Here is a 25,660-nt window from a genome sequence, read left to right on the forward strand (position 1 = left end):
GCAAAAATCTGCTTTACCTATTTCCGTGCAAAAAAATCAGAAAAAAGTCCAAAAAACCCGTTTTTTTCGGCCAAAAAACATTTTCTTTCAAAAATCGGGCTCCGTCACATTCGAGGGCTTATAGTTAGGCATCTTTGTGCAAAAAATCATTAAGAATGAAAGGCCAATATCGAGAAAAGCTAATACCTAAGTAATTGATGATGTGCTTATAAAAAAATATCGAATTTGGCCAGTTTTTCTATAAAAACACGCCAAGCAACCAAAATTTCATGTCTAAACACACATATTCTTAAGTAAGCCCTCAACACACATATTCTTAAGTAAGCCCTCGTGAGCAAAATAAGCATTTATCTCATAAAAAAATTGAGTAATTTGACTAAGAACATTGATGTATGCTTTATCAATAGTGATTCTTATAGATAAACATGCGTTTTTGAGCCAATAAAATTTTTTTGCAAAAATCTGCTTAAGCCATCTTTTACCAATGATGTTAGCCTACTTTCATGCAAAAAATCAGAAAAAATTAATGATCCAATTTTTCACCAAGTCCAAAAAACCCGTTTTTTAGCCGTTTTTTGGCCCAAATTTGCCCCAAAACTTTTTTTTTCGAAAATCGGGCTCCGTCACATTTTGGCCACTACCATTTTGCACCTTTGTACCAAAAATCAAAAGATTCCTATGATTCAATCCTGAGAAAAGTTGGTTACAGACGAACGAACGGACGGACGGACGAACGGACTAACACAGGTTAATTTATAGGACCTCCACCCCACCGGGGTAGGTCCAAAGGTCCAAAAAGATAAAAGGACCTAGGTAGATTTCCCACCGAGGACATTTCCTTTAGGAGTGAATGTGTGCCGTGCGCGGAGTATCAGAATCTGATCTGGAGGTTAGCTAGGGATCTTACTTTCTTTATTATTCGGCGTCATTTCACGATGAATAAATTTCGGCATGAAATGTAACATCTGACATCCACATTTTTCTGGAATGAAAAAAAAAAGATTTAGAAGAGATTATAAAAAGTGGACACGAGACATGTGTACAATGCAACGGACAAAATCAGTGACAGTTTGTCGCTAAAGTGAAGTTTTTACAACTTTCTAGGGAAACAAGATAAGTTCCATTTACACTTTTGAAATCAAGACCCTAAAAAACTTTGTATCATGTCTACGTTAGAATGACTAGTTAGTAACCATAGCAGCCTTAAATGAGCACGAGTGCCGCGAAGACCATTTCTATATGAAGAATAGAGTAATATTGACTACAATACGAGTCTTCAGAATATAAAAAAATTGTGTGCTTGAGTGCTTATACCTTGATAATCCCAATCCTTGAGTTCAAAAATATCTTTGAAAAAGTATTCTTCGACCAAGTCCAAATCTTTGATACAGAAATTCTAAAAACAGGAAAGGAGCAAAGACTTTTATAGAACGGTTCTTGCGGGTATCACTTGCTAAACAGCTTCAATCAAAGTTGATGAGTATAGTCCACAGTTTATAAAGGTCAGTGTTGGCCTCAAGCAGTGTTTAAAGCTTATTATTACAGGAGTCATCGAAAGAAGAAAAGGCACTATGCATATCTAATAAATACAGTTGACTCGTCGACTCTCTTTAATTCGATCTTCAAGATACCAAATTTTCTTCGAATTAGAGAAAGGTTCGAATAACAGAAAGTAATTTGAACCATTTTTCAGCTGAGGGGATCACCAACACTTTAGCTCGAATTATTGAAAGATTCGAATGTTAGAGGTTCGAATTATAGAAAGCTGACTGTATGGTATCAAAATTTACCTCGGGAAATTTCTCTTGTTTAACACTTTCCAAAGTGACTTCGTATTGGTAGAAATTACGTTTGAATGAATAAGGCGGTAACTAGAAAAAAAGATGATGATTATACAGCGGGCTTCCACTACATGTCTTTTCATAAGAACATTCAAAAATGTTTTAGCCTTCGGATGTTCTTAAACCTTTTGATTTTTAAGAATAAAAAATGCTCTTAACATGTTCCTATGTTCACCATTTTGTGAGTATTTTTGTCCACATCCTAATAAAATGGGCGTTTGACGTCCACAAGGCCTTAAAATGTTCTGAACTTGTTCTTAATATTTTGGCCATCGAAGCCTTATGTTTTTATATAGTTTGTTCTTATAAAAAAGTGTAACGGATTCGTGCTTCTTATAGTACTGGCGGTTTTGTAGAGGTATGTGATTTCAGGCTATGATTTACCCTAGACGTGGTGATGAGTGTTGTCTGTACACAGACCCGGTATCTCCGGTTAATTTCAAAATTAATTGCCGTACTACGAAACGATAAACGTGAGATACACCGTGCTACGTTAAAAATTTATCTTATCAATCCTTCATTTCGAAATGATTGGATAACCATGCAAGTTGATTATTTTTCTTTTGAATTTGTAAGTAATTAACGTGCAAGAGCAATCAACGCAAAGGAGGATGGGATAGATGATCAAGTAGAATCAAATCTAAGAAATACGAGTTGAAAGATAGTCCAGATAGTTGTACAAACAACCAAACAAACCAAACGGTCAAGGTGAACTATGTTTTGGTTATTGAGTTTAAGGCCCGAAGGGCTAGATAGAAAATAATCTTTAACCTTTCCAAGGCAAGAAAAAGTAAAGCCACTTATTTCCCATCCAGAACGCACCGCTTTCAATCCAGCATTTGTGTAAAAACCAAGGGCGTTCTGGATGGGAAATAAGTGACTTCATTTCCCATCCAGGAGTCTCGAGTCTTGGTATGGTTTTGTCATTACTAGTCTAACTTAAGAACTACAAAACGTTTCATGATTCAGTTATAATTTTAAATATAATCTTATCAAAAACACGTATAAAAACCACTCACTGTCAGAAGATTTCTTATAAAAAATACGAAAGTTTGATTGACAGTTTTGTTAATTGATTGACAGTTTTTCTAGGTCAAATGAATGGTTAAATTCTTCAAAACTCTTCAAAAAAGCTTCGGTGATTTTAAAAGTTGCTTGAAACCACTCCTCAAAGTCAAGGATTAACCCTGGGAAAAACTAAAATCTGCCCTGGGAATTTACACATGGCCTCGTGGCCCTATATTCCCCGCATGCGACTACCATAATTTGACCGATTTGAACAATAGCGCTTTTGTTCAATTTGGGACTCTCGTCCAATCAGATTGCCGTATTGTGTCAAATTTTCCCAAATTTGACTGCTAGAACAATAGAGCTGTGTCAAATTATTGTTTGATTTCAAATTTGGGACTATACTGCAATCTGATTGGTGCTTGATTTCAATTTGGGACTATACTGCAATCTTATTGGTCGGTGCGAAATTTGAGACTATCCTGCGATTTGATTGGCTGAGAAAACGAAAGCGTTTTTGAAACAAAATGGCTACCCGAAGCGACAGACAGGAGCAAAGCTGCTTAGCAAAAAAACACTCTAAATTTGAGCTGAAAACTGGTAATTTCTTGGTGATATTGGACATAATATACGATGTATATGGTGAATGATGTTTCTTAATTGATATGGAAAGCTTTGGAAGGAACTTTTAAGAGTATTTCTGCGCTTAATCATGTTGAAAACATACATATATTTGGCTATCCTACCAGATGCATAAAACCAAAACTTTGAATTTTACAGAAGGATTGGAGCTTCCTTAGAGCGAACCAACGATGAAATCAGACTTTGTATCATAAAATATGACTCCTCTGCGAATTTAAAGAAAATTGGATCATTTTTCACGATGCTGTGGATGAAAATTGTCCTTTTTTGACTTTGGCAATTTTGGCGGTTGTTGTTTTGATTTTTGAAACTTGACAAAGACCTTCTCCATACAAACTGTTACTGGAATTCATTAGAGCATACTTAAATGAAGTCCATGTGTAAGTTTGAAGTAAATTAGAACATTTTTCATAATGATATGGATGAAAATGATCCTTTCTGGACTTATGACGTTTTGTCGGCCGTCGCTTTGATTTTTCAAACTTGACACAGATTTTTTCTGTACAAACTGTTATTGGAATTCATTAGAGCATACTTAAATGCAGTCAATGTGTAAATTTGAAGTAAATTGGAGCATTTTTCATGATGATATGGATGTAAATGATCCTTTCTGGACTTATGGCGTTTTGTCGGTTGTCGCTTTGATTTTTCAAACTTGACATAGATTTTTTCTGTACAAACTGTTACTGGAATTCATTAGACCATACTAAAATGCAATTCATGTGTAAATTTGAAGAAAATTGGAACATTTTTTACGATGATATTGAATGAAAATGGTTCTTTCTGGACTTCAGGCGTTTTGACGGTTGTGGTTTTAATTTTTGACAACTTGACATATCACTTTTTCCATATATACAAACTGTTACTGGAATTCAATATGGTACTAGAATAAAGAATTCATGTGAAAATTTATAAATGCTTGGAATATTTTTGTTTCATTATGGCTGGCTATGGCTGAGAATGCAAAAAAAAGTTAAGTTTTTGGGGGATCTGATAGCCATCAGCCAATTAATAAATTTTTGAATCTGTTTTATTGCTAATAAATTATATTTTCTTAAGTTCAGAATAAACCCATTCAATTACATGTACATGCTTTGATTCTCTAATATTTTTCATCCAACTTTCGGTGTTTTTCTTTGCAGACAAAGGAAAAACTACTATTTTGAATCTCCAAAAACATTAGGAAACCTTTGTTGTTAAAAATCTATCACTTCTAAAAAAAAATTGGCTACAGTAATTCCCTTGATTAATTGTCTTATATAACTGAGCTTTACAGTTCTTTTCATTTTCGTTGTATTCGTGGCCTTAGAAGACTAAGCAAGATATCTAATCAGACTACTCGACAGATTGGAGTCTGAGATAAACTCTGGAGTCTTGAGATATACTCTCGACATAATGGGGCAGTGAACAGCTCTTTCTAACTGTTAATGATATCTTTATATATTCTATCTTAATGGACCATTCATGCTTAATAATTACTTGTGGTGTTATGCAGTAGATTAATAAAAGAATTCACAAAAAAAATAACAATAATATAAATCTATAAAGTCCGTCTTTCCAAAACTTCCCCGCATCAATAGGTAAATCCCCTTGCCGAATATTAACCACAAGTGGTTATTAGACAAAGCACAAGTGTCTGAATTTCTGTATTTGCTTCACTAGCTAATGGTCCTCAAAGGCGTTTCTGAAAGATCAAGCTTCAGACACCAAATTATGTAGCTTAGTCTGAGACTTTAGACTCCACAAGTTTGGACAGCCTTGTTCTTCAGACCTTGCTTGGTACCATTATTGGTAGTTTCGCGCCTTCGAAACCACGGCGAAAGCTTCAGACGCCATTGTGAAATAACCGCCTTTACTGGTCCATTACCCACTATTCTTTCCCCGAATAATTTTATTCTTTCCCCGAATGTGGTAGACGAACCGAAAAAATTTTTGGCCCAACGGATAAGGCATCTGACTACGAATCAGGGGATTCCAGGTTCGAATCCTGGCGAGGTCGTACTTTTCAAAAATTTCAGCTTCCTTTTCAAGTTTCTCAAGTGTTAAACGTTACAAGTCTCACCAAGTTTCTATTAAAATTCTAACTTTATCTTTTATATCTGAAGGTATAATAGTTGACATAGTATTCTGATGTTTTTAGATGGGTGTATGAGGGCGGCCGCCACAGCGTGACTCAAAATTTGAGGAAAATGCAGACTTTTACTGCACTGTGTACAATAGTCTGATTAATTAAAAGCCAATTTTTGGCAAACCAAGATTATTTCAAGCCCCCCGCAGGAAAGGGAGGGAACAGAAAATCTCTCAAGTTAGAAATTTTGGAGACAAACCTTTTCAAGTGAGACATGACTGAACACGAAGAATCCGTTGAATTCAAAATCTCGTCCATCATAATAAACAGTGGTCGGTCGACGTGTCTGTAAAACAAACATCAAAAGGTTTAAGGTTACAAAAAAATTTACCCAAAGATGCAAAAACCAATCAATCATATCAGAAAGCTCAAATTACACGTGTAGAACGATAAACTCGGTATGCAGTAGAATCTTGATGATTCGAACTTCTATCATAGGGTAATCCTTTAAAATACTTTCTAGACGTCTCGAATACCTCTTTAAGACAAACAAAAAAGACCCCGTTCGGATTCGAATATTTGAAAGTTAACAGTACAATGATCAGATTATCCGTATCTTAGAGTTTACTTTACTTTGGGGGTTAAGGAGGCTATAAAAGAAACACTTACCGAGAAATTTTGAGGGTTGTCGATGTTGACGTGGTATAAAAACAATTTCTTAGCGTTATTGGTCAACTTTTTACATGGCTCAATGTACTGAAAAAATAAGTTTAGAAAAAATGCATTTTTTTTACTAAGATTAAATCCCACACGATGGTCATATACATCAGGCAAAGAAACTTAAATAAAACATTGTCTCCCACATGAAGAATAGCATGTTCCAGGGAAAGGTGGGCATTTAGAGATTCAGGGGCGCAATGGATCCCTGGTATGTGCAAGCAACTGTTTAGAACCTCGGAAAGTCTTCCTGCGAAATAATAATTTGTTTACCTTTTGACCACCAGGGTATTTCTTGTGGTGTATTCCTCGATTCTTTCTGCTGGTTGGACAACTACATTGCTCAGCAATCTGCAATAAACGGTGATAAAATCAAAGAAATCCAAATTCAAAACGATTTTCAATATAGGGAGTCCAGTAGCGTAGCCAAGAGGGGCGCAAAATTTGTGTAGAAGAGCAGATTTTTATGACACTGTAATTATCTATTAATACCATAAATAGATAATTACAGTGTCGTTAAAATCTGCTCTCCTACACAAATTTTGTGCCCCTCTTGGCTACGCTACTTGAGTCTTTACATTTGAAAGCTTTGTTTCTTTTAGTAACTACAATCACCTCTTCAAGCGAGGAGAAGGGTCTGACAAGAAGATCATTTCTATCGGCTTTTTTGTATGTTGAGATTATATCATACCTCTTCTTTGTTGAAATGTATGTTAGGGTCAATTTGATCTGCAAAAGAAAATTACAATACACATCTATACATCTAAATCGTCGGACTACGTTAGAATATTATTCAATGCATTTTGGAGACTGAAAAAGCAAAATTCTCTAATGAATTCTACAGCATAAAACTCAAAAGTAATTCACGACTACAATCTTGGACAAGAGTTGAAGACTTTTCTTTCAAAAATTAATGAAAAAGAATTCAATGTTGTTTTATTTGGATCTGTGAGTTTGATTGGCGATGCAGTTAAGCTAGACCAACTCAATTTGTAGTCCCTTTTTAGACCTTTTTTTGTTCAGAATCGATGGTTTAAGAATACTTTCTCTTCAACATTCGAAAAGGAAGCTTATTTTACCAGATTTTTTCCAAATCTTTGCTGGTAAATCAATCATTCAAATTTGACCTTGAGCTTGAAATAAAATCAGCTAAGCTTTTCTAGTAATGATATGATTTCGTTCGTGGGCGATACAGTATTGTGTTGTTATCTTTTAGGTATAGAGCCTTTCCAAGTCATTCGGGAATGTTCAGTGAAGTTGTCATATAAGGATTTTTACAGTTTAGCAAGAAATAACTGTACCTCTTTCAGTAGATCGCTTTAAACCTTTCTTGAATTGCTCAAACTCTTCGTGTAATTTGATCAAATCTGGCTTCGCTTCTGCTGATTCACGCTAAATGGAGAAAACATAAAGTAAAATTTCATGTGAAAAAATACTTCTTTCAATATTTTTTCATATTGAACAAAACAGAGCGTCGATCTTTAGATAAGGTGAACTAAATAGCAGTGTCTAAATTTCATTAGCCTGTGAACAACCGTCTGTAAGCTAATACCCAGTTACAGTCACTGTAGGCTTATCTAAAGGCTTGTACAAAAAAATACCCACAAGAGCAATGAACATTAACCTTTTTTGATGAGCAAAGATAGCTTACCAGATTTCCAGCTTTCAAGTAATAAATATCATCGGATGGTTTTCCAACGGTGCTTCTTCCATCTGTTGATCGAGAGCTGTGATGAAAACGTTTAAAAGGAGTTCTGTCATTGCCTCGCTAAGCCTCGATTTTATATTTTTACGTAAAATTACTATACAAAAACTTTAAAAATACAGCTCACTTTTATACCTAGCTTAGATATTTAACTAACTAGATATTTGCCTCAAAACTAATTGAAAAGCTTAAAGAAAGAATCACCGTAAAAACCAAAACTATCAATTTTTTAGACTTTACGGGCTAAAGTGAATATGAGACTTAACTGGAGGATAAAAGACATCCTGTTAACTTCCTTAAAATGTCAAATAGATATACCATTGAAGAGATGGCGAAGTTAGAGTGTGAGGTGCATGGATACTCTTATGATACTTTGTGGTTGTAGTTGTTGAATGATTTTTATAAACCCTCTGACATTGAAATACTGAAGAGTAAGTGTAGCCTGAAGAACGACTTTTCATAACTTCACCAAGAACTGAAACTCTATGATCTTCTCTCTCATCTGATGTATAAATTTCTCCTTGCTCTGCTGTTAGACTATTGAAAAGGTTTAACATAGTCTGGGTAATATGGAAATGCTAGCAAAAAGACTGTGCCATGCGTTGTGAATACGAGGTTTTCCTTAGGAAAATGAAGATGTTTTAAAATTTTTATGCGATTTATACCGTATCATCTATTGGATTAAGGAGGAACGCTACGAGCTACAACAATTTCATTAGTAATATCAATCATGCGAAGAAAGGTTCAGTGCAAACTGAGAAGCAATTTCTAATCTTACTCTCTACTTATTGCTCGATCTACCCTGATCCACCCTACCTTCACCAAGTAGTGTAGTACTAGAACAACTGTTGAGCATCGGTTTCTCAGTCTGGCAGATTACCATATTGACAACTGAAGGCTCTCTAATAGATAACGTCATGGAGAAATTTACGTATTTAAATTCTTACCGTCTACCATTTTTACGTTTCTTTTTCTTCTTTGCTGCTGAAAGAGTGTTTTCACCAATAAGATCTTCTCTACGATTTGTCATGTGTTGCAAACCATCATCCACCAAGCTACGTCTTCTTTTGTGGTGTGTCCCATAAAACTCCACTCTCTTTGGTTTCCGTTTGGGTGATCCAACAGAATTGGTAGTGTATGGGAAAAAGGATGTCCTGTGGTTACCAGGGCTTATCAAGGGGTTGTTATGAGTATTCGACTGGCTTGTTGTTAAGCTTAGCTCGTAAAGAGTATCTTCAGTTTGTCTATGTTTTCTTGGATCAGCTGGTCTTGGTGAACCTGGAGGTGAGATATTCTCATATCTACCCAAAGCATGGTCTTCTCTTGGTAAAGGAGGTAAAGGTCCAACAGCAGGAGCTGCAGTTGAAGGTGGCCGAGGTATAGCTGGCGGTCTTTTAGGTGCTTCTGCTGCCTTTCTTTGCTCCTGAAACTTTTCTATGATAGCATTGGCGGCAGCTGCTGGTGTTATAAGATTGGTTGGTTCAGGGTTCTGGAGGGAAGGTGCATTAACCAGACCAGTAAGGTAGCTGTTGGTGAGGTATGGAAGTTGAGGTGTCAATGGTCTTTGTGCAGCAAATGACGAATAGACTGGTAGTCCTGGTTGACGAAGTCCATTACTCATAATGCCTGGTTGCGAGATTTGCAAAAATGGGTTTCCTATGGGTGGCACATACTGTAACCCTTGTTGCAAGATGGGTGTGTTGAGAAAACCAGCTTGTGGGTATATACCAGGTGTAGCACCATTGAGAAGAGCTGCAGCGTTTGGTATCTGCGGTAAACGGGGACGGAAGTTTTGATTGTTGTCCATCCTTTGATCTTACTGCATTCGACTGGAGGGCTAATGAAAGATAAAGTTCAACCACCAGTAAAACCAATCGGAAATGATCTTGAAGTTTGATGCTTAATTAATTCAGGGCCGATTATAAAAAATAAGGGAGAAGAGACTCTTGCATACTCTCACAGCATAGGGTTGATATTGATATCAAAATTTTAATCAGCCAATTGGTAAGACGGAATCGTTAAGTACCTACAGAAAGTAACCAGCGTTGATAAAACAAGTCATTGGACTAGTGGGTCGATCTTTTTGCAAGCGTAAAGTGATAAACTTCATAATTTAGATACAGTTACAACTTAGTAGTAGATAATAGATAGTTTGAATGACCGTAATGGGCTTTTCCAGAAAAAATTTTTACCCACACTGTTGAGGATATTGATTTTTCGAAGTATCGAACCCCTGGATATCCTACTTTATTAGTAAAGGATATCCACTCTTAAAAATATGCTCAACCCCCTGGACATCCTCTCTTATAAAGATGCTTACCCCTGGATATCGTATTTTTTACTTGAAAAGATATTTTACCCCCTGGATATCCGCTCCCTTGGAGATATTTAACCCACTGGATATCCACTTTTGAACAAAAATCGTTAACCCCCTGGATATCCGATATCCTCAACAGGGGGGACGGACTATTTCTGGAAAAGCCAAATAATCAAAAAAAAATTAATTTTTCATAATGGTCTTAGAGTTAAGATAATAATGGATTACAGCTTTTAGCAGCTTAGAACTTATGATCTCATCGACTATAAAATTATTAAGTTTTACTACTTTTCACAGTTTTTTTTTAAAGAACAATGAATGTTTGAACATTTTTTTCCCCAAACGATTAGAAATTTGATCCCCTGTTAGTCCAACCCACAAAATATGTTGTGTATGGGAACTTCATGTGGATATAAATTAACCAATGGTTTAGGTGTCATATAGAAATGTAAATAGATAACAACTTTCAGCTTTAAAATACTTACATAACAGCAAATCACATTATTTTATTCAGAATTCTCGTTTTTATTTCTTTTTTAGTTCAGCTAAAAATAAAGAAGGAAATGGTAATTAAAAAATAACACCAAACTTATTATAAAAATAATTTTGCTAGATATTTGAAAAATTGAAGAAGAAGATGGAAGAGATCATGAAAATATGCTTTTTCTACTGCTCCAAAAGACACATTTAAAAAGATTTGAACCTAGCTGATCTCAAAATATGTTATAAAATTTTTTCTACACTCTATCTCAGTATTGACTGCGATACAAAGCACAACAATGGTTGGAATGGGCCTTACATACATACCAAAAATCCCCAAAAATTACAATAATGGACCTAACTGAGGCTGTAATATTTTATCAAAGTAACACAAGAAAAATTTGATTACAGATTTGAAAGCTAAAATTATGTAAGCTTCTATTTACTGTAGGTACGCACTCCGATCTCTCAAAATGGAAGAGTAGGAATCACAATGCAGCTTAGTCAACTGGGAGAATGGTGTTCATTGCAAGGTCAAACCTGTGACCCGTGCTGAGACACATCACACCACCTGCAACATTTAACCACTCTTGTAGTGAATCACAATGGCAAACATCAAACTTTTGTCTCCCTGACAGAAGTCATGAGGGATAACCATCACACTAATGTGCTTCTGTTTATGGAGACCAATAAATTTTGGAATTTGAATTAAATTGAATTAAAAGTCATAAGGTTTTTAAAGTAATGCTTAGTAAGAATGCTGAAAACAAATTTTATTGTATTTATCTGGGTCATAAACAAATAAAGTTTAAGCAGGTTTATGTAGTAAATTCTGAGCGCAATTTGGGCCATAGTGGCATACATTGATAAGAGTTATGTCCTAGCCAAGTTTGAATAAACCAATTGCGACTTTGTAAAAAAAAACTTGTCGAAAAAGTAACAGTGTACTGAAATGATTATTAGTTTGGGTTTGAAAATTCTGTTTATCAGTAAAATGAAATGAAAATTTACCTTATGGTAGAAGATACTAAAAGCATATGAAAATGCTATCACTATCCTCTTATCATAAAGCATTATGTTAGTTATAATGAGTGTGCATGGAAATGTTTGGATAAATTGTGATTCAAAAGTAAAAATTATTGATTTTAGATCGTTTAGTGTGTTTCATGTGAAGATTTTAAGCTTGTTTTAAATGTTGCTTATTCCTTTATTTAGTATATTTGTTTCAAAGCTGCTATTGGAGGAAATATTTCTCTTTTGAGGATTGAATTTTTAAATATATGTTTTCAATATGTCGATTATTTTAGGAAAAGTCAATCATTTTTTTAAATTGTTCCAATTTTGATAATTTTATATTAATTCCTGTAGCTACAATGATAAATGTTTTATAAATTTAGGAAACCTTCATTAATGGAAGGAATAAAGTTGTAATCACTTTTTGAAAAATGCTTTTCTCATCATGCAATCAACTTTCGTCTGATTTAACAAATTAGAAAAAATAAAAATAATTTTAGAAAAAAGAGAATAATAGAAAATTTTAAACAAAAACAAAAAACCACAAATTGCAAAAATTAATTTGACATCAGCAAACCTTTCAGGATCTATCACTATCAGTAACATTTACAATTTCAATTTACTATTATCAAAAACATAACACATTTCGATCACAAAAAATGCCAAAAATGAATTTAGAAATAATGCAAAGAATTTGAAGTATTTAGAAAAAGGAAGATTATAATTGATCCTACAAGTCATTCATGGTTTAAAAGGTAAAAAATAATATAATGGCTTATAGAAATCCTGAAATCTAACAACATCACATAACAGAACATTGTTGTGGCATCGGAGGAATTTGATTAGAATCTGAGATACCAGCCATCATATCAGCAGGTGGTTGACCAAATACCTGCATTTTCTGCATAAGCTCCACAACTTTGGAAGTTCTTTCTTTCTTAGTTTGTTCAGTGTCAGTATCAGCCTCTTGCTCAAAGAGATCACACAACTGTACTACAATGTCATTCTGGCTTTTATATTTCAAATAATCTTCAGGAGTTAATTTTTCTTTATTTTCTGACAACCATGAAGGATATCTTTCTTTGATTTCACTCAGGGAAGGATACAATAAATCTTTTGTAAGTAAATTTTCCATCATCCCTTGCATCATGCCCATAAAAGCATCACCCTCAGGAAAGATAGTATCACCCTCAGCTCCACCTTGACCTTGTTGTGTTTCCATACTAGCTTGCATTTCTTTCATCATTTCACTAAAATCACCACCAAAGTCTGCACCAAAATCCTGGCCCTCCATGTTCAGATCATTAAAATTATTGGTTAAATCTTTCAATGCGTTTTTCATATGTTCGTCAAAATTAGCACCTTCTGGTGCTGTACCAGGAAAGCCACCCATTGCACCACCCATCGGAAATTGCTTTTGGAAGCTATCAAATTCCTCCATCAAGCCTGGATCTTCACTAGACATTTGCTGTAAAACTTCATTCCAACCTTCTGACATTTTTAGGAGAGCATCATCATCCAGAAAATTACCAAGATCAGAGCCCTGATCATGCTGTTCAGTTTTTTTCTCAACCTTTTTAGGCTTTGGTGGCGGTTTAACAAAATCACTTAATGCATCATCTAGCAGTGCATCCAATTCATCATCATCAACAACTTCTTTTGGTGGACAATCATTGTTTTCTTGCTTCAGATTATCCCCTTTATCATCAGCCATGTTTGAGTGAACTATCTTTTCTAGGCCAAGTAAATTATAAAAATAATGAACTTTAAAAGTAAAATGACAAAAAAGAAAGTTAGTATAGTGACCCCCCCATGTCCACTTTTACGCAAATCGACCGAGGTCTGTTAGCACAAAGATACTTCAGATGGTGATTAAAGCATGAAATTCGGCACAGATGATCCTCAGAGGGTCTAAAACTTAATTCTAAACAGTAACACCAAATTTTGCCACCTGGCCACCTGCCAGATGGACCATTTTGTCCATTTGCATTCGGTCAAAAGAAAACTTTTTTCACCTGAAAAATATCAGCTAGTGGAAATACCTCCACTTAAAGCATGTTCAAAGTTCACAATAACGACTTATTAGAACAAGTTATTAAGACTAAAAGTCAGCACTCCGTGGTTGAGACCAATGACGTTTATACCGTGAGAAAGGGTAACTTGCATCAGTGGAGGCTAACACGCATCGCCCTCAGATTAAAGACTTGTCTGGTCATTAAAGTTTGATTTGAGTTAATGAACGGCGTATTAAAAAATACACAATTTCTCTTTTGCAATGTCTGTGCACTCTACTAAGAGGAACGAAGAAATGATTGATAAACTTGGTGGAGTTATCAAAACAAATTTGTTGTCAAAAAGATTTAACAGTAAGTGAAAATACAGAGACCAGATATCAACCAGTCCCATGTTACGACCAATCGTCCCAAGTTAGAGCAGTTGACGGTACCAATTCTAAAAAAAATCCAATCAAAGATGGCAGTTATAGAAAAAACGTTGGTATGAGGGAGTCTCCCGCCCAATCCAATGCAGGAGAGTTATGGTTTGGATCTTTCGGATTCTACTTGTTCTCTTTTCTAGAATTTTTCTTGTACACAGTATGGGAAATAGGTCAAGGCAGATATCTAGCAAAAGAAATTCTCCAGAGGTTTATTATTGTATGAATTTTCTGGGCTCAAAGACGTTTGGTCGCCAACAGTAACAGTCAGGAACAGTCGCCTTATTAGGAGACGCCTCCTGATTAGGAGACCCGTCTCCTAATCAGGAGGTTCACGTCTCCTAATCAGGAGACGGGTGTAATTATCTCGTGAACGAGCAAACTGCGCATGATTTGATTGCTCCCAATGGAAAGAGCACAAAAAATTGATTCCATATGGTGATTTTCAGAAAAATCCACCGGTGGAATCAATCACAATTCTAATAATCCATAAGAACCAATCAGAAGTAAGAATCTGTCTTCTGAACAAAAGCGTCTCAAAAAGAAAAATGGCGGACATGAAAAAAATCAAGAGGGGCTTCCTTGTAGTGCTTTATATTAGGATTGTGATCGATTGCACCGAGAAATTTTGATAATTTTTTTAAAACTTTACCAATTCGAGGCTGCTCTTTCAGTGTAGCTGGAACCTCGATATTCCAGGATTAGAAAAAGCTATACCTGTTATCTTTTTTCTTTAAAGAATCAACAAGCCATCAACATCGATAAATTACACACATTCCCTCAGAAACTTTTAAAATTATCTGCCATTATGACTTTCTTGAAGCCGTTCCGAAATTAACCAATCGGATTAGGTATCGGAATTCCTATGGGAGTTCTTTTCCGAGATTTGTAAAATAGCTAAGTCGGCAAGAAAACTTTTCCCGGGGGTTTGAGGAATAAACAGAACTGTTATCATTCGTTTTTTATTCAACCGTATATTTAAATTTGTGCTCAAAAATACTTTAATAAATAAGTTAATAATATTCAAATATACTATTTGTATCTCTCAGAAAATAAATACTTACAAAACGACATAGTTTATCATTTGGACTACCCCGTGTTTGGACCATTCTATCGTGGGCGCAAAATAGGGCGGAAACTAAGTAGCACCCTCAGTGCAAGATTACCGCCTCATCTTTATTCGCCCGCACGAAAACGAGCTAATCATTTTTTTCTCGCGCGCTCAAGGGGAAAAGGAAAGTGATCGATATTCTTTGAAGAAAAAACGTCAGAAACAAACCCAAAGACCAAAAGATGTATTTTGTTGTTGAGAATCGATCCTGTGAAGATGAAAAAATTTCTGCTATGCGTTTTTTTCGGAACGCTGAAAAACTCTAATTTCGATCTTCCTTAAGGTAAAGAGGTTGCGAGATTTAGGCTAGCGAGACAAAAATCGCTAAAAAACTGGTAAAATCGTAATCCTCAAAATCGAAGTTCCAGCCTCACTGTCTTTCCATTAAAACTAGTTTCAAAATGCGCGGAAAAGCCTAAAGCCCTTAAAATTGAGATCAAAGTTTTATGTCTCCTAATTAGGAGACGGGTCTCCTAATCAAGCGACCCCAAGCGACCTACATGTCTCCTAATCAGGAGACGTCTCCTAATCAGGAGGCGTCTCCTAATAGACCTTTTTTCAAAGAGGACGTCCTGTTGAATAATTATGTAGTCCAGCCATAAAAACAATGATAGTATGTATGCATTTGTATTGTAATAATTATGCATGGTTTTATCATTGTTTTTCTGCTGGACTACATAATTATTCAACAGGGTGGCCTCTTTGAAAAAAGGTCTATAAGGCGACTGTTCCTGACTGAGNTTTTCAATAACATACTTTCCGGTCGAAAATTCCGGAAAAATGCCGAAAAAACTGTTTTTTCTGCGTTGTTACTAAAAGTGGTAACGGTAGGTAACGATAGCTAACGATAGGTAAGGAAAAGTAACGGTAGGTAACGACAAGTAACGATGAAGTAACGGTCGGTAACGATGAAGTAACGCAAGTAACGAGGGGTAACGAAAAAGTAACGAAGTAACGATGGGAAAAAAGCTGAAAATGGTGGCCCTGAGGTGTCCAACTATCAAAATTTGTAAATTTCTACGCCGGTGCTAATGGTTCTGGTGATTCTAGGAGAACCTAACGACTCTAGTTAATCTATTCAAGAATTTTGGAAATCTGATGATTGTGCAGTAGGATCTGATCGTGCTGGTGAATATGACTGTGGAGATAATAAATCCAATCGTTTTTATTGTAAATTGGTGTTTGTGAATAAACTGAAAGATTTGATGGCTTTGGTGGATCAATGGTGTTGGTCAATACAATGTTGAAATAAATGGTGGTGGTCAATGCAGTGATCAATGGTGCTGGTCATACAATGCTGGAATCAATAATGCTGGTCAATGCAATGATGGAATCAATGGTGTTGGTCAATGCAATGATGGAATCTATGGTGTTTGTCAATACAATGATGGAATCAATGGTGCTGGTCATTGCAATGATGGAATCAATGGTGTTGGTCAATGCAATGATGGAATCAATAATGCTGGTCAATGCAATGATGGAATCAATGGTGCTGGTCAATGCAATGATGGAATCAGTAAAACTGGTCAATGCAATGATGGAATCAATGGTGCTGGTCAATACAATGATGGAATCAGTGGAACTGGTAAATGCAATGATGGATTCAATGGTGCTGGTCAATGCAATGACGGAATCAATGGTGCTGGTCAATGCAATGATGGAATCAATGGTGTTGGTCAATGCAATGATGGAATCAATGGTGTTGGTCATTACAATGATGGAATCAATGGTGTTGGTCAATACAATGATGGAATCAATGGTGCTGGTCAAAACAATGATGGAATCAGTGGAGCTGGTCAATGCAATGATGCATTCAATGGTGCTGGTCAATACAATGATGGAATCAATGGTGTTGGTCAATACAATGATGGAATCAGTGGAACTGGTCAATGCAATGATAGATTCAATGGTGCTGGTCAATACAATGAAGGAATAAATGGTGCTGGTCATTGCAATGATGGAATCAATGGTGCTGGTCAATACAATGATGGAATCAATGGTGTTGGTCAATGCAATGATGAAGTAAATCGTGTTGGTCGATACAATGATGGAATCAATGGTGCTGGTGAATGCAATGATGGATTCAATGGTGCTGGACAATACAATGATGGAATCAGTGGAACTGGTCATTGCAATGATGGAATCAATAATGCTGGTCAATGCAATGATGGAATCAATGGTGTTGGTCAATACAATGATGGAATCAATGGTGTTGGTCAATACAATGATGGAATCAGTGGAACTGGTCAATGCAATGATAGATTCAATGGTGCTGGTCAATACAATGAAGGAATAAATGGTGCTGGTCATTGCAATGATGGAATCAATGGTGCTGGTCAATACAATGATGGAATCAATGGTGTTGGTCAATGCAATGATGAAGTAAATCGTGTTGGTCAATACAATGATGGAATCAATGGTGCTGGTGAATGCAATGATGGAATCAATGGTGCTGGTCAATACATTGATGGAATCAGTGGAACTGGTCAATGCAATGATGAATTCAATGGTGCTGGTCAATACAATGAAGGAATAAATGGTGCTGGTCATTGCAATGATGGAATCAATGGTGTTGGTCATTGCAATGATGGTATCAATGGTGCTGGTCATTGCAATGATGAAGTAAATCGTGTTGGTCAATACAATGATGGAATCAATGGTGCTGGTGAATGCAATGATGGAATCGATGGTGCTGGTCAATACATTGATGGAATCAGTGGAACTGGTCAATGCAATGATGGATTCAATGGTGCTGGTCAATACAATGAAGGAATAAATGGTGCTGGTCATTGCAATGATGGAATCAATGGTGTTGGTCATTGCAATGATGGAATCAATGGTGCTGGTCATTGCAATGATGAAATCAATGGTGCTGGTGAATGCAATGATGGAATCAATGGTGCTGGTCAATACAATGATGGAATCAGTGGAACTGGTCAATGCAATGATGGATTCAATGGTGCTGGTCAATACAATGAAGGAATAAATGGTGCTGGTCATTGCAATGATGGAATCAATGGTGTTGGTCATTGCAATGATGGATTCAATGGTGCTGGTCAATACAATGAAGGAATAAATGGTGCTGGTCATTGCAATGATGGAATCAATGGTGTTGGTCATTGCAATGATGGAATCAATGGTGCTGGTCATTGCAATGATGAAATCAATGGTGTTGGTCAATGCAATGATGGAATCAATGGTGTTGGTCATTACAATGATGGAATCAATGGTGTTGGTCATTGCAATGATGGAATCAATTGTGCTGGTCATTGCAATGATGGAATCAATGGTGCTGGTCAATGCAATGATGGAATCAATGGTGTTGTCAATCAATTGTCAATGGTGTTGGTCATTACAATGATGGAATCAATGGTGTTGGTCAATACAATGATGGAATCAATGGTGCTGGTCAATACAATGATGGAATCAGTGGAGCTGGTCAATGCAATGATGGATTCAATGGTGCTGGTCAATACAATGAAGGAATAAATGGTGCTGGTCATTGCAATGATGGAATCAATGGTGTTGGTCATTGCAATGATGGAATCAATCGTGCTGGTCAATGCAATGATGGAATCAATGGTGTTGGTCAATGCAATGATGAAGTAAATCGTGTTGGTCAATGCAATGATGGAATCAATGGTGCTGGTGAATGCAATGATGAAATCAATGGTGTTGGTCAATGCAATGATGGAATCAATGGTGCTGGTCAATACAATGATGGAATCAATGGTGCTGGTCAATGCAATGATGGAATCAATGGTGCTGGTCAATGCAATGATGGAATCAATGGTGTTGGTCAATACAATGATGGAATCAATGGTGCTGGTCAATACAATGATGGAATCAATGGTGTTGGTCAATACAATGATGGAATCAATGGTGCTGGTCAATGCAATGATGAAATCAATGGTTCTGGTGAATTCAATGGTGGAATCGATGGAGGTGTACTGTTGGATGCAATGCTGCAGTCACCAATGGTACTGTTGTGCAGGTGAATGCAAGTTAGGGATTGTGCATTTTTTGTAAGCATCATCTTTATAAGAAATCCATTGATAATTTTCGATTCAAGGGGTATTGACTTTCGGCGATTGGTTCATTTAAAGCAACTTGGGGTTTCTGCAACATATGAACATATTTATTTTTCTTATAAGCATCACCCTTAAAAGAATACAATCCATAACCTTTAAAGGTTCGGAATTTTGGTGATTGGAATTTTTGACTTTTTATTTTGAAACGCATCTTATCCTCAATGTGATATCGTTTTGTTAAATTGATTTGCAGAATGGAATGCTAAAATTTTGCTACAATGTCGATTGCACAAGAATCAATTAAGAAACGAGCAATAGGTGAATGGCAATCAAATTGTTAAATCTTATGAAGATGATGCTTATAAGAAAAATAAATATGCTCAGATTTTGCACAATCCCTAACTTGCTTTGAGTGAACCAATCGCCGAAAGTCAATACTATACCCCTTGAAACAAAAGTTATTGATTGTATTCTTTTAAGGGTGATGCTTATAAGAAAAATAAATATGCTCACATTTTGCACAAACCCCAAGTTGCTTTAAATGAACCAATCGCCGAAAGTCACTGCCCCTTGAATCGAAAATTATCAATGGATTTCTTATAAAGATGATGCTTACAAAAAATGCACAATCCCTAACTTGCATTCACCTGCACAACAGTACCATTGGTGAGTGCAGCATTGCATCCAACAGTACACCTCCATCGATTCCATCATTGAATTCACCAGAACCATTGATTTCATCATTGCATTGACCAGAACCATTAATTCCATCATTGCATTGACCAGCACCATTGTTTCTATAATTGCATTGACCAGCACCATTGATTCCATCATTGCATTGACCAGCACCATTGATTCCATCATTGCATTGACCAGCACCATTGATTCCATCATTGCATTGACCAGCACCATTGATTCCATCATTGCATTGACCAGCACCATTGATTCCATCATTGCAATGACCAGCACCATTGATTCCATCATTGCAATGACCAACACCATTGATTACATCATTGCAATGACCAGCACCATTTATTCCTTCATTGTATTGACCAGCACCATTGAATCCATCATTGCATTGAGCAGCACCATTGATTCCATCATTGTATTGACCAACATGATTTACTTCATCATTGCATTGACCAACACCATTGATTCCATCATTGCATTGACAAACACCATAGATTCCATCATTGCTTTGACCGACACCATTGATTCCATCATTGCATTGACCAGCATTATTGATTCCAGCATTGTATTGACCAGCACCATTGATTCCATCACTGGATTGACCACCACCATTTATTTCAACATTGTATTGACCAACACCATTGATCCACCAAAGCCGTCAAATCTTTCAGTTTATTCACAAACACCAATTTACAATAAAAACGATTGGATTTATTATCTCCACAGTCATATTCACCAGAATAATCAGATCCTACTGCACAATCATCAGATTTCCAAAATTCTTGAATAGATTAACTAGAGTCGTTAGGTTCTCCCAGAATCACCGGAACCATTAGCACCGGCGTAGAAATTTACAAATTTTGATAGTTCGACACCTCAGGGCCACCATTTTCAGCTTTTTTCCCATCGTTACTTCGTTACTTTTTCGTTACCCCTCGTTACTTGCGTTACTTCATCGTTACCGACCGTTACTTCATCGTTAACTGTCGTTACCTTCCGTTACTTGTCGTTACCTATCATTACCTATCGTTACCTACCGTTACCACTTTTAGTAAGATGATTCTTATAAGAAAAATAAATTAGCTCACATTTTGCACAATCCTCAACTTGCTCTGTAAGAACCCATCGCCGAAAGTCAATACCCCTTGAATCGAAAATTATTGATGGATTTCTTATAAAGATGATGCTTATAATAAAAATAAATATGCTCACATTTTGCACAAACCCCAAGTTGCTTTAAATGAACCAATCGCCAAAAGTCAATACCCCTTGAATCAAAAGTTATTGATTGTATTCTTATAAAGATGATGCTTATAAGAAAAATAAATATGCTCACATTTTGCACAAACCCCAAGTTGCATTGAAAGAACCAATCGCCGAAAGTCAATACCCCTTGAATTAAAAGTTATGGACTGTATTCTTATAAAGATGATGCTTATAAGAAAAATAAAAATGCTCACATTTTTGCCCAAACCCCAAGTTGCTTTGAATGAACCAATCGCCGAAAGTCAATACCCCTTGAATTAAAAGCTATGGATTGTATTCTTATAAAGATGATGCTTTTATAAAAAAATAAAAATGCTCACATTTGGCACAATCCCTAACTTGCTTTGAAAGAAGCCATCGACGAAAGTCAATACCCCTTGAATCAAAAATTATCGATGGATTTCTTATAAAGATGGTGCTTACAAAAAATGCACAATCCCTAACTTGCATTCACCTGCACAACAGTACCATTGGTCAGTGCAGCGTTGCATCCACCAGTACACCACCATCGATTCCACCATTGAATTCACCAGAACCATTGATTCCATCATTGCATTGACCAGCACCATTGATTCTATCATTGTATTGATCAGCACCATTGATTCCATCATTGCATTGACCAGCACCATTGATTCCATCATTGCATTGACCAGCACCATTGATTTCATCATTGCATTGACCAGCACCATTGATTCCATCATTTCATTGACCAGCACCATTGATTCCATCATTGCATTGACAAGCACAATTGATTCCATCATTGCATTGACCAGCACCATTGATTCCATCATTGCATTGACCAGCACCATTGATTCCATCATTGCATTGACCAGCACCATTGATTCCATCATTGTATTTACCAGCATCATTGATTCCATCATTGCATTGACCAGCACAATTGATTCAATCATTGCATGACCAGCACCATTGATTCCATCATTGCATTGACGGGCCATTGACCAACACCATTGATTCACCAAGCCGTCAAATCTTCCAGTTTATTCACAAACACCAATTTACAATAAAAACGATTGGATTTATTATCTCCACAGTCATATTCACCAGAACGATCAGATCCTACTGTACAATCATCTTGAATAGATTAACCAAAATCGTTAGGTTCTCCCAAAATCACCGGGTTCGACACCTCAGGGCCACCATTTTCAGCTTTTTCCCTATCGTTACTTCGTTACTTTTTCGTTACCCCTCGTTACTTGCGTTACTTCATCGTTACCGACCGTTACTTTATCGTTACCTGTCGTTACCTACCGTTACTTGTCGTTACCTATCGTTACCTACCGTTACCACTTTTAGTAACAACGTTTTTTCTGGCATTTTCTCGAGATTTCATCNAAGGTTTGGTTGTGTTGATCAGGTACCGTCAACTGCTCTAAATTGGGACTATCTGAGAAAACATGGGATGGCAATTCGGCCACCATTTCATCGAAACTCCAAAGTCTTTTGATTTGAGTTAATGAACGGCATATTAAAAAATACACTATTTCTCTTTTGCACCGAGTAAGCTTTTAAATCGAAATATGATAAAAATCTGTAGTGGAACATACGCAAGTGTGTCAAAACAAAGAAGAACAAATTAGTGGCAAAACGATGGAGCTTTTGACATCACTTGCGCGGCAAGTTACCCACTCGTTATTTGTTAATCCCATCGGGTGATAGGCAGTGAGGCGGCGGGCGTTCTATAATTCTCCAATCTGCATCCGGTCATTTTGAATGAAAACAAAAAAGTTAAAAAGGGTGTGCTGTCAGTGAAAGTTATCGTGACATATTATGACAGAAAATATATGATTGATTAACTTGGCGGAGTTATCAAAACAGATTTAACAGTAAGTCAGTGTAGCTCAATATTCCAGGATTAGAAAAAGCTATACCTGTTATCTTTTTTCTTTAAAGAATCAACAAGCCATCAACATCAATAAATTCCACACACTTCCTCAGAAACTTTTAAAATCATCTGCCATTATGACTTTCTTGAAGCCGTTCCAAAATGAACCAATAGGGTTATGTATCGGAATTCCTATGGGAGTTCTTTTCCGAAATTTGTAAAATAGCTAAGTCGGCCAAAAAACTTTTCCTGGGGGTTTGAGGAAAAACAGAACTGATATCATTTGTTTTTTATTTAACCAGAATTTTAAATTTGGGCTCTTAAATACTTAAATAAATAAGTTAATAATATTCAATATACTATTTGTATCTCTTAGAAAATAAACACTTACAGAACGACATTGTTTATCATTTGGAATACCCCCGTATTTGGACCATTCTATTGTGGGCGCAAAATAGGGCGGAAGCTAAGTAGCACCCTCAGTGCAAGATTGCCGCCTCATCTTTATTCGCCCGCGCGAGAATGCAAGCTAATCATTTTTTTCTCGCGCACTCGAGGGGAAAAGGAAAGTGATCGATATTCTTTGAAGGAAAAACGTCAGAAACAAACCCAAAGACCAAAAGATGTATTTTGTTGTTGAGAATCGATCCTGTGAAGATGAAAAGATTTTTGCTTTGCGTTTTTTTCGGAACGCTGAAAAACTCTAATTTCGATTTTCCTTTAAGGTAAAGAGGTTGCGAGATTTGGGTTAGCGTGGCAAAAATTGCTAAAAAGCTGGTAAAATCGTAATCCTCAAAAATCGAAGTTCCAGCCTCACTGTAAGTGAAAATACAGGCCGGATATCAATAAGTCCCATGTTTCGACCAACCGTCCCAAGTTAGAGCAGAAGACGATATGTTTTTATTCTTTCCGAACTAATGTTAAAAAAGACCAAGGAAGCCCTGACTGTTTAGGATCATGGATTGAAACAAATATATGAAGGGTGAGCAGGGATTTTTTCAAGCACTTTGAGCTACTACCGTTTATGTATAATTAGATTGAGTTTCAGATGCGTGACAAAACGCGAGCGAAGCGATCGCGATTTAGAGCTGTAAGAAAATTTTTTACTCCAAATTTGGCCCTGGATTGCTTTAAACAAGAACAAAATGTGAATACATTAACGCCGCTTAAGTAAAAATAGAAAGATTTTGGCCCATTTTACGGCGGTCCTTTTAACGCCGGCCCTTAATCACGCCACGCACGAGCCCAAAAATAACACCAATAAGGGCTGGCGTAAAAAGGGCTGATTAGGTAAATAGAAAGAGTTGTGGCAAAAGCGAAAGAAGAAATAACAACAAATCTGTTTTTTTTTTAGGAAAAAATCTACAAAAGAATTTACAAGTAATAATGAGGATTCTCTTAAAAATTCATTTCATCAAGAACAAATCTCACATACACCCCTGTCTCTTACTCTATTCTTTATCAAATTATGCGTGTTTCAAAGATCACTTTTATCAAATCGCGTTCTTCGAAACTTTTAAGAGTGTTTCAAAAATCACTTTTATCGAATCGCTTTTTTTTCGAAACTTAAGTTTTAGTGTTTCTAAGATCACTTTTATCAAATCGCTTTCTTCGTAACTTTTAAGAGTGTTTCTAAGATCACTTTTATCAATTCGCTTTTTTCGAAACTTTTAAGAGTGTTCATGGGATCATCCCCCCCCCAGGAAGATGGGGGGGGGGAATCAGATTTTGGTGCCAGGGGGGAAGTGAAAATTTCAAGCTTGATGGGGGGAGAAAGGCGAATAGGGGGTATATTCAGTCCTCTACCTAGTGGGGGGGAGTAATAGGATAAATACAGACCTTCCTGGTGTGTTTGGGCATTCAGGCTTATGAGCCTGTCTTTCTTGGGATTTTGAGAGTCTTTTTTTTGCTATAGTAGCTTGCGAATTGAGGCGAGTCTGGATCATCACTTCGCAACTCTTATACAATACGGCTAGGGGGATTTCCCAATTAGGGGGGGAGCACAAATTTTAAAGACAGGTGGGGGGAAAGGCCAGATGGGGGATTTTAGCTCATATTAGGGGGGACCAAAAAGCTGGAGGACGCCATGGTGTTTCTAAGATCACTTTTATCAAATCGCTTTCTTCGTAACTTTTAAGAGTGTTTCAAAGATCACTTTTATCGAATCGCTTTTTCGAAACTTTTAAGAGTGTTTCTAAGATCACTTTTATCAAAGCGCTTTTTTCGAAACTTTTATGAGTGTTTCTAAGATCACTTTTATCAAATCGCTTTCTTTGCTTCTTCGTTACTTTCTTTTTTCGCTTTTTTCGAAACTTTTAAGAGTGATTCTAAGATCGATCTTATCAAATCGCTTTTTTGTAACTTTTATGAGTGTCTCAAATATCACTTTTATCAAATCGCTTTATTCTTTGTAACTTTTAAGAGTGTTTCTAAGTTCACTTTTACCAAACTAACCACTTTCTCTATTACTGCAGCGAGTATTGTCCCAAGGTC

At 36.4% G+C, this 25,660-nt stretch overlaps 2 protein-coding genes across 3 annotated transcripts; both read right to left on the reverse strand.

Annotated features, from left to right (window-relative positions):
- Nucleotides 1-907: 907 nt before the first annotated feature.
- On the reverse strand, nt 908-10,854 carry LOC136819428 (ribonuclease 3-like; the record flags this gene model as incomplete). Of its 2 annotated transcripts, XM_067075652.1 has the most annotated exon segments (12): nt 908-982; nt 1,315-1,396; nt 1,791-1,871; nt 5,819-5,905; nt 6,229-6,315; nt 6,550-6,627; nt 6,968-7,005; nt 7,578-7,668; nt 7,928-8,003; nt 8,300-8,518; nt 8,929-9,818; nt 10,784-10,854. In XM_067075652.1, coding segments are annotated over 11 exon segments (1,774 nt in total), but the record flags the coding sequence as incomplete, so codon positions are not given.
- A 1,222-nt stretch (nt 10,855-12,076) lies between these two features.
- Nucleotides 12,077-13,595, reverse strand: LOC136819419 (peroxisomal biogenesis factor 19-like). Its single transcript, XM_067075642.1, has one exon. It carries the CDS (start codon nt 13,504-13,506, stop codon nt 12,595-12,597), a length of 912 nt encoding a protein of 303 aa, XP_066931743.1. The 5' UTR covers nt 13,507-13,595; the 3' UTR covers nt 12,077-12,594.
- Between the last annotated feature and the right edge of the window lie 12,065 nt (nt 13,596-25,660).

This window comes from Clytia hemisphaerica, unplaced genomic scaffold (assembly GCF_902728285.1).
Source record: "Clytia hemisphaerica strain Z4C2 unplaced genomic scaffold, Clytia hemisphaerica genome assembly, whole genome shotgun sequence".
Lineage (NCBI taxonomy): Eukaryota > Metazoa > Cnidaria > Hydrozoa > Leptothecata > Clytiidae > Clytia > Clytia hemisphaerica.

Excerpts from the sequence above, each read along its gene's own strand:
- LOC136819419 (XM_067075642.1), bottom strand. The coding sequence starts at position 13,506 with ATGGCTGATGATAAAGGGGATAATCTGAAGCAAGAAAACAATGATTGT.